This window comes from Staurois parvus, unplaced genomic scaffold (genome assembly GCF_062004578.1).
Source record: "Staurois parvus isolate SC_StPar_1 unplaced genomic scaffold, SC_StPar_1.0 ptg003801l, whole genome shotgun sequence".
Lineage (NCBI taxonomy): Eukaryota > Metazoa > Chordata > Amphibia > Anura > Ranidae > Staurois > Staurois parvus.
Genome location: NW_028321597.1, coordinates 27,501 through 37,500, shown reverse-complemented (window position 1 = coordinate 37,500; position 10,000 = coordinate 27,501). Strand labels below are relative to the sequence as shown.

General features: G+C 52.0%; 1 protein-coding gene across 1 annotated transcript in view; it reads right to left on the bottom strand.

Annotated features, from left to right (window-relative positions):
• ARMH3 (armadillo like helical domain containing 3) overlaps window positions 1–10,000 on the bottom strand; it is a gene marked incomplete at its 3' end in the record, with an annotated part of 37,787 nt that overhangs the window by 8,499 nt on the left and 19,288 nt on the right. Inside the window, exons 6-9 of the mRNA XM_089668075.1 lie at window positions 4,762–4,848; window positions 3,279–3,335; window positions 3,125–3,168; window positions 1,466–1,526 (exon numbers count right to left, since the gene is read on the bottom strand). Of these exons, the coding sequence (XP_089524201.1) occupies window positions 1,466–1,526; window positions 3,125–3,168; window positions 3,279–3,335; window positions 4,762–4,848 (249 nt within the window). The remainder of the gene's footprint in view (window positions 1–1,465; window positions 1,527–3,124; window positions 3,169–3,278; window positions 3,336–4,761; window positions 4,849–10,000) is intronic.

Here is a 10,000-nt window from a genome sequence, read left to right as displayed (position 1 = left end):
TGCTGCCCAGTCTCCTATAGTTCCCCCAGGTTCCCCGAGAGCCCTCATTATACACCACAGTGCTGTCCAACTTTCCATATGACCCCCAGACCCCCTCAGAGCCCTCATCACCCACCACAGTGCTGCTCAACCTCCACAGTGCTCCCAGCCCTCCTGAGAGCCTTCATCTCCCAAAACAGTGCTGCCCAACTTCCCACAGTGCCCTCAGACACCCTGGGAACCCCCATCACTCACCACAGTGCTGCCCAAACTCCCACAGTGCCTCCAGACCCCCTGGAAACCCTCTTCGCCCACCACAGTGCAGCCCAACCTTCCACAGTGCCCCCAGGCCCCCCTCATCCCCCTACCACAGTGCTGCTCAATCTCCAACAGTGCCCCAAGGCCCCCTGGGAACCCTCATCCCCCACCACAGTGCTGCCCAACCTCCCACAGCGCCCCCAGGCCCCCTGATAGCCCTCATCCCCCACCACAGTGCTTCCCAACCTCCCACAGCGCCCCCCAGGCCCCCTGATAGCCCTCATCCCCCACCACAGTGCTGCCCACCCTCCCACAGCGCCCCCAGGCCCCCTGATAGCCCTCATCAATCACTGCAGTGCTACCCAATCTCCCACAGTGACCCCAGGCCCCCTGACAACCCTCATCAATAACCACGGTGCTGCCCAACCTCCCACAGTGACCCCGTGACAGCCATCATTAGGCATTACAGTGCTGCTCAACCTTCCACAGTGACCCCAGGCCACCTAAGAGCCCTCATCCCCGACCACAGTGCTACCCAACCTCCTACAGGGACCCCATACACCCTGCAAGCCCTCATCATTCACCACAGTGCTGCTCAACCTCCCAGAGTGCCCCAAGGCCCCCTAAGAGCCCTCATCAACCACCACAGTGCTGCCCAACCTTCCATGGTGGCCCAAGCATCCTACAGTGTCCCCTACCTTACTTCAGAGCCTCAACCCCACACAGGGCTTCCAACAGTGTCCCACAGAGCACCCTAGCCCCTAAAAAAATCTCATTCTCACAGGGCCACCAATTCTACTGCAGTCTTCTAAACCCCTCCACAACCCCCATCCACCACAGTGATCTAAACCCCTCCACAACCCCCATCCACCACAGTGATCTAAACCCCTCCACAACCCCCATCCACCACAGTGATCTAAACCCCTCCACAACCCCCATCCACCACAGTGATCTAAACCCCTCCACAACCCCCATCCACCACAGTGATACCAGCTCCACTTAGAGCCTTCAGAATTTCAATACATATTTTGTATTCCCATACTTTTGTGGGAGTATAAACTTTTTTTTTTTAAACTGTTGGGGCATGGAATATTTAGGAAGCATTTACCAAACCTTCATATTAAAAAAAAAACTGAGATCCCCTGGTCTAGAACACACAGCTGCTGGATATGCTGCTGCAATAGAGAATTTATGTATGAATTTCCATCAATAAATGAAATCCACTTACCATGTTGGTCAGAGCGGAGAAAAAGCCTGTCTGGTTTTCCTCCTCTTTGTCCCTGTACTGCCTGAAAGGAGAAACACCAAATGGTTAATGCCAGCCATGTATATCTGCCAAATGGTTTTTCATTGAACAGGTATACCTGTAGTCAGGGCTGCTGTTAGAATCCACAAGAACCCCCCACCCCCCTCCTCCCCCCCAAAAAAACACAGTTTACGATGACTCAGTTATGAATGAACACAGTGAATGATCGGTACCAATCACTTATTGTGTTCGTTCAGGAAAGGAAGGGGCTAGTAAATGTGACATATTTACCTGACCCTTCCCCCGCTCGCCACTCTGAAGGATTCTATTGTGTCTCCCCGGGGAGACCATATATAGTGAATGCGGGGTCCGGGGAGAGCGGATATAGTGAATGCAGGGTCCGGGGAGAGCGGATATAGTGAATGCCGGGTCCGGGGAGAGCGGATATAGTGAATGCCGGGTCCGGGGAGAGCGGATATAGTGAATGCGGGGTCTGGGGAGAGCGGATATAGTGAATGCGGGGTCCGGGGAGAGCGGATATAGTGAATGCAGGGTCCGGGGAGAGCGGATATAGTGAATGCGGGGTCCAGGGAGACCGGATATTGTGAATGCGGGGTCCAAGGAGAGCAGATATAGTGAATGCGGGGTCCAGGGAGAGCAGATATAGTGAATGCGGGGTCCAGGGAGAGCAGATATAGTGAATGCGGGGTCCGGGGAGAGCGGATATAGTGAATGCGGGGTCCGGGAAGAGCGGATATAGTGAATTCGGGGTCCGTGGAGAGCGGATATAGTGAATTCGGGGTCCGTGGAGAGCGGATATAGTGAATGCAGGGTCCGGGGAGACCAGATATAGTGAATGCAGGGTCCGGGGAGAGTGGATATAGTGAATGCAGGGTCCGGGGAGACCGGATATAGTGAATGCGGGGTCCGGGGAGAGCGGATATAGTGAATGCAGGGTCCGGGGAGACCGGATATAGTGAATGCGGGGTCCTGGGAGACCGGATATAGTGAATGCGGGGTCCTGGGAGACCGGATATAGTGAATGCGGGGTCCGGGGAGAGCGGATATAGTGAATGCGGGGTCCGGGGAGACCGGATATAGTGAATGCGGGGTCCGGGGAGACCGGATATAGTGAATGCGGGGTCCGGGGAGACCGGATATAGTGAATGCGGGGTCCGGGGAGACCGGATATAGTGAATGCGGGGTCCGGGGAGACCGGATATAGTGAATGCGGGGTCCGGGGAGACCGGATATAGTGAATGCGGGGTCCGGGGAGACCGGATATAGTGAATGCGGGGTCCGGGGAGACCGGATATAGTGAATGCGGGGTCCGGGGAGACCGGATATAGTGAATGCAGGGTCCGGGGAGACCGGATATAGTGAATGCGGGGTCCTGGGAGACCGGATATAGTGAATGCGGGGTCCTGGGAGACCGGATATAGTGAATGCGGGGTCCGGGGAGAGCGGATATAGTGAATGCGGGGTCCGGGGAGACCGGATATAGTGAATGCGGGGTCCGGGGAGACCGGATATAGTGAATGCGGGGTCCGGGGAGACCGGATATAGTGAATGCGGGGTCCGGGGAGACCGGATATAGTGAATGCGGGGTCCAGGGTCCGGTAACACTTTAAGGGTACGTACGTGTTGTACTCAAACAATGCTCGGGCGATGACCAGGCCCATCCCCTAGAACAAGACACAGAAGAAGAATTACTGACCAGGAAATACGGGAGAGCTCGGAGACAGGCAATAAGCAGCAGGCTGAGTCGGCAGGAAAGCAATACGCCATTACTTACATTCAGTGTTCCCTCGTCATCCACGATAGACAACTTCACAATGTACGGATTGACAGACTGCATGATAGGAAGACATGAAATCCGATTATTAGACATGAATTACCAGCCGCTGGAGAGGGCTTAGTACCAAATGGAACCATCCTGTGAAATCTGCTTATAAAAAGCTGGTGATGTCCCTGACAGGGCATTACACTGAAGATCAGACATAGAGAAGTTTATACAAAGAGTACCGTGTTACTGGGGGGAAATCAGGATAAAGCTGACCATACATACAACTTTCCTTTAGATTTACCAAAACCCAGGGCCGTGGATAAGGGGGTACCACCAGTCCTCCTGTACGGGGCCCAGGCCAGCGGGGGGGGGGGGGCCCAGGCAGCGAGGTGAGTCGGATGTGGGCAGGGAGGGTATTGGGTGTGACTGGGGGGCAATTACTGGAACTGATCCCCTGTATGGTTCTCTGCAGCAGCTGCAAGCCGGCTTCTTCCCTCTCCCTCCCGCTGGCTTTCAGCTGCTGCAGGGAGAGCCATACAGGGGATCGGTTCCAGTAATTGCCCACCACCATACCCCTCACCCTTCCTGTGCACTATATGTTTTTCGGGGTGTGTTTGAATTCAGTCCTCTGTAGGTCGATCATTTCCATCAAGGGGCTTTGAATAGAGCGGACCTTCCACTGGAAAGTTGCCATCTAACTCGATCCATCTACACAAACTCTAATAGTAGCCATACAAGCTTCCATAAACGATTGCTTTCTTTTCCAATCGATCTCTTCCAATGGGAATAATTGATCTGTAGTCGACAGCCCAATCGATCAATATTCCACACGTGGGAAAGTGGATTTTAAACAATGGCTAAGACAAGCAATCGTAACTTATGTAGTTCATCTCTGTGCGATCTGTGCCATATCCGGCCCTTTGGCTTTCCCTATCCGGCCCTCGATGACGTATGCCTTCATGCCTAGTATACTCATGCCGTTCCTTCATGGCTGTGTGCCGCGGCGTCATCACAGCTCGGCCAATCAAGCGGCCACAGCCCGTGAACCCGGAAGGAAGACCGGGTGAAGATGGAAGCCTCTGCAGTGGTGACAACGCGCCGCTGGAGGTCTTCGTTTCAAGGCAAGTCCTTCGTAATGGGCTAGTATACAATGCATACTGGCACGCTATGCCTCTGCCTTGCAGGGAAACGTTTTTTTTTTGAGCTCACTACCACTCTACATAGTTTTTTGCACCCGGCCGGATTCAGACATCATCCCTTTCCAAAGATCAAGACTCTAAAGCCACCCACCCGAAGATGTCAGCGGCCGGGCGCGGGAGCTGCAGGGACGCCGTATCGCTGGAGGGAAGGCAAGTATAGTTCCGCTTTAAAAGTGGCAGTTCAATTAAAATGAATAAAACCTGGCTGTGTAAAGTCAATTAATAAATCGGTAACAAAAAAGGTTTTTTGTGAGCAATGTATTTGGAAAAAAAAAGAAAAAAAAAAAACTCACCTCGTATTTTCTGTAGTTGACAAGAAGTGCCAGCAAAACAACAGCATCGTAGCCATGCTCCCTGCGACTCGGAGGATTGGACAGGATCTAGACCAATAACAGACACCAATTAGGTGACAGAACAGAGGCGCCTAGCATAGCCTGGGAAGGGATACCCCGCTTACTTCTAAAACCGGAACCCTGCAACTGGAGAGATACAAAGAAGGCCTCTTCCGGGAATGCTATTTGCCTGGCTGTCTCTGGCGTCAATATCCTCTATTGCAGGGCTTACAATTTCAAGTCTAGACCTACTAGCCAGGCAAAAACCTTACTCTCCACCAGATGCCCCATCAAACCTTGCCCAGGTCCGCCTCCAACCCCACCCCAGGCCTGTCCCCCCAACCACGTCCCCTTAAAGCTTATGAAATTACATTTTTCTGCAGTATATAGAGTCCAAAATATAAAAAAACTGCAATTATAACATAACTTTATTAAGTCAATTTAAACATAACAGCAATAGCTTAATAGAGTCCAGAGGGCAAGTGGTTAACAAAACAATGTAAACATAACATGAAAATAAGCGTCCCCATCAGAGTCCCCCTTTACATCAGGTATTCCCATCAGAGTCCCCCTTTACATCAGGTGTTCCCATCAGAGTCCCCCTTTACATCAGGTGTTCCCATCAAAGTCCCCCTTTACATCAGGTGTTCCCATCAGAGTCCCCCTTTACATCAGGTGTTCCCATCAAAGTCCCCCTTTACATCAGGTGTTCCCATCAGAGTCCCCCTTTACATCAGGTGTTCCCATCAAAGTCCCCCTTTACATCAGGTGTTCCCATCAAAGTCCCCCTTTACATCAGGTGTTCCCATCAAAGTCCCCCTTTACATCAGGTGTTCCCATCAAAGTCCCCCTTTACATCAGGTGTTCCCATCAGAGTCCCCCTTTACATCAGGTGTTCCCATCAAAGTCCCCCTTTACATCAGGTGTTCCCATCAAAGTCCCCCTTTACATCAGGTGTTCCCATCAAAGTCCCCCTTTACATCAGGTGTTCCCATCAGAGTCCCCCTTTACACCAGATGTCCCCATCAGAGTCCCCCTTTACACCAGATGTCCCCATCAGAGTCCCCCTTTATATAAAGGTGTTCCCATCAGAGTCCCCCTTTATATAAGGTGTTCCCATCAGAGCCCCCCTTTACATCAGGTTTCCCCATCAGTGTAACCTCACCCTACTCATAGATCTTTTTGTGAATGCAGCTTCTCCTTCTTTCCCTCCTTCGGTCATGTGATAAGTCACGTGACAAGAGAGGAAGGACACTGTCATTACTCCTTGTGCAGGCTGTCTATTGCCCCCTGCAGGCAGGAGGGAGGAGAAAGTCTAGTCCTCCCTCCAGCAAGTGTCAGCAGCTGCTCCCTGTGACAGGAGTGAAACTGCGGTCACTGAGGAGCGGCACCAGCAGTGCGCCCCCCCTCAACACAGTGCTCGAGGCAGGTTGGTGCTGCTGGTAGCACCCGCCCCCCACCCTCTGACACAGCGCCTGGGACACACTCGCCCCCATGTTATTTTCACTCGCCAAATGCGAGCATGCGAGTGGAAATTTCAAGCCCTGCTCTATTGCACTGTTCACACATAAAATGTCAGCTCTCTTCATTATGTCATTGCGCATCCAATCCATGAGCTCCTATCAACGTGATGCTGAAGATTTGTAAAGATCAAGGGAGTAGTGCTCCATCTGTAGAGCTTAACCAGGTCTTGCCTCCCTTTGTTTTGCAGAATTCCCTAATGTCTCTCCATGGTTTCTTGTGACATGTTTTTGTATGATATTTCCCCTTTGCAACTTGTTCCTCTTTATCCTTCTTTTGTTATGTACTTGTATTTGAAATGCCCTATGCTTGTTTTTCGGCACTGGAAAATTCAATAAAATGTTTGAACCATGAAGATTAATAAAGATCAGAACATCACAAAAAAAAAAAAACGGTTCAGAAAAGTCAGCATAAAGTCTGAATGGATGATTCGGTTTCAGGTCAGCGACTCAAAATCCAGTAGATAAGCAGGACAGTCGCACAATTTCCATTTTTTTTTTCTAGTTTTGGATACAGAGGTGTGAGGTTAGGACAGACCTGGGCAAATTGCAGCCCCAGGGCCACATCTGGCCCTTTGGCTGTCCCTATCTGGTCCTCGATGACTCCACTGCGAGCACGCTACCCTCAGCTTCCTCAGAGAGGCACGCTGACAGACGTCTGGGTGGAGGGCTGCAAGAACGGGAAAGAAGAGAGCCTGAGGAGCGGATTGGGAGGTTGTGACGGGAGAGCTTTGCCTAGGACAGGGGTGGGTAACTGTGGCCCACCAGCTGTTGGTGAACTACAAGTCCCATCATGCCTCTGCCTTTGGGAATCATGCTTGTAACTGTCAGTTTTGCAATGCCTCATGGGACTTGTAGTTCTACAACAGCTGGAGGGCCACAGTTGCCCACCCCTGGCCTAGGAGAAGTCCCTACGCCAGGGGCGGACTGACAACTCATGGGGCCCCCGGGCAATAGGGGATCATGGGGCCCCTGTGTCCTTGACCAAACTCAAAAAAGCCTATGAAAAAGGTATTAGGGGCATCTCATGGGGCCCCCTACTGACCCCGGGCCCTCGGGCAGTGCCCGAGTTTCCAAATGGTCAGTCCGCCCCTGCTTTAAGCTATAAACAGTAAACAATAAACGTGAACTTTATCTTCGGTGGGATCTTAATAGTGAAATATATTATTAACCAATGAATTCAACCAAGTCCAAATGGGACTAGAAACAAGTGTACAAAGTGTACTGATCCACTAGGGATCCCAGGTGATATTAATAAGTGGTGTAATCAACCAGGTCCAATAAAAAAAAAAGAAAAACTAAAATAAAGTGTGTAACGTGAACTGATCCACTCAGGGATCCAATGTGATATTCACAAAGTGAAAAAGACCATAAAAATAAATAATATTATAAATTAACCACTTCCAGTCCGGACACTTTCACCCCCTTCCAGTCCGGACACTTTCACCCCCTTCCAGTCCGGACACTTTCCCCCCCACTTCCAGTCCGGACACTTTCCCCCCCACTTCCAGTCCGGACACTTTCCCCCCCACTTCCAGTCCGGACACTTTCCCCCCCACTTCCAGTCCGGACACTTTCCCCCCCACTTCCAGTCCGGACACTTTCCCCCCCACTTCCAGTCCGGACACTTTCCCCCCCACTTCCAGTCCGGACACTTTCCCCCCCACTTCCAGTCCGGACACTTTCCCCCCCACTTCCAGTCCGGACACTTTCCCCCCCACTTCCAGTCCGGACACTTTCCCCCCCACTTCCAGTCCGGACACTTTCCCCCCCACTTCCAGTCCGGACACTTTCCCCCCCACTTCCAGTCCGGACACTTTCACCCCCACTTCCAGTCCGGACACTTTCACCCCCACTTCCAGTCCGGACACTTTCCCCCCCACTTCCAGTCCGGACACTTTCACCCCCTTCCAGTCCGGACACTTTCACCCCCTTCCAGTCCGGACACTTTCACCCCCTTCCAGTCCGGACACTTTCACCCCCTTCCAGTCCGGACACTTTCACCCCCTTCCAGTCCGGACACTTTCACCCCCTTCCAGTCCGGACACTTTCACCCCCTTCCAGTCCGGACACTTTCACCCCCTTCCAGTCCGGACACTTTCACCCCCTTCCAGTCCGGACACTTTCACCCCCTTCCAGTCCGGGACACTTTCACCCCCTTCCAGTCCAGACACTTTCCCCCCCACTTCCAGTCCGGACACTTTCCCCCCCACTTCCAGTCCGGACACTTTCCCCCCCACTTCCAGTCCGGACACTTTCCCCCCCACTTCCAGTCCGGACACTTTCCCCCCCACTTCCAGTCCGGACACTTTCCCCCCCCACTTCCAGTCCGGACACTTTCCCCCCCACTTCCAGTCCGGACACTTTCCCCCCCACTTCCAGTCCGGACACTTTCACCCCCTTCCAGTCCAGACACTTTCCCCCCCACTTCCAGTCCGGACACTTTCCCCCCCACTTCCAGTCCGGACACTTTCCCCCCCACTTCCAGTCCGGACACTTTCCCCCCCACTTCCAGTCCGGACACTTTCCCCCCCACTTCCAGTCCGGACACTTTCCCCCCACTTCCAGTCCGGACACTTTCCCCCCCACTTCCAGTCCGGACACTTTCCCCCCCACTTCCAGTCCGGACACTTTCACCCCCACTTCCAGTCCGGACACTTTCCCCCCCACTTCCAGTCCGGACACTTTCACCCCCTTCCAGTCCGGACACTTTCACCCCCTTCCAGTCCGGACACTTTCACCCCCTTCCAGTCCGGACACTTTCACCCCCTTCCAGTCCGGACACTTTCACCCCCTTCCAGTCCGGACACTTTCACCCCCTTCCAGTCCGGACACTTTCACCCCCTTCCAGTCCGGACACTTTCACCCCCTTCCAGTCCGGACACTTTCACCCCCTTCCAGTCCGGACACTTTCACCCCCTTCCAGTCCGGACACTTTCACCCCCTTCCAGTCCGGACACTTTCCCCCCCTTCCAGTCCGGACACTTTCACCCCCTTCCAGTCCGGACACTTTCCCCCCCTTCCAGTCCGGACACTTTCCCCCCCTTCCAGTCCGGACACTTTCCCCCCCTTCCAGTCCGGACACTTTCCCCCCCTTCCAGTCCGGACACTTTCCCCCCCTTCCAGTCCGGACACTTTCCCCCCCTTCCAGTCCGGACACTTTCCCCCCCTTCCAGTCCGGACACTTTCCCCCCCTTCCAGTCCGGACACTTTCCCCCCTTCCAGTCCAGGCCAATTTTCAGCTTTCAGTGCTATCACACTTTGAATGACAATTGCGCGGTCATGCAACACTGTACCCATATGAATTTTTTAGCATTGTTTTGAGACAGATAAAGCTTTATTTTAGTGGTATTTATTCACCGCTGGGATTTTTTATTTTTTTGCTATTTAAATGAAAAAGTTCAAAAGTTTGAAAAAAAAAAAAAAAGTGTTTTTCTTATAAAATTTTGCAAATTAATAATAATTCATCATAAATCTTGGCCAAAATTTATTCCGTTATCTTTTTAGTAAAACAAAAAAAAAAAATAACACAAATTAGTTTATAACCAAAAATAATAATTTTTTAAAAAAAAAGTTTACATTTTTTTTTATTTTTTTATATTATTTATTTTTTTTATTTTTTTTACATACAGTCACCCTAGCAGTACAGTGTCACCATGGTAACACTGTACTACTTGTGG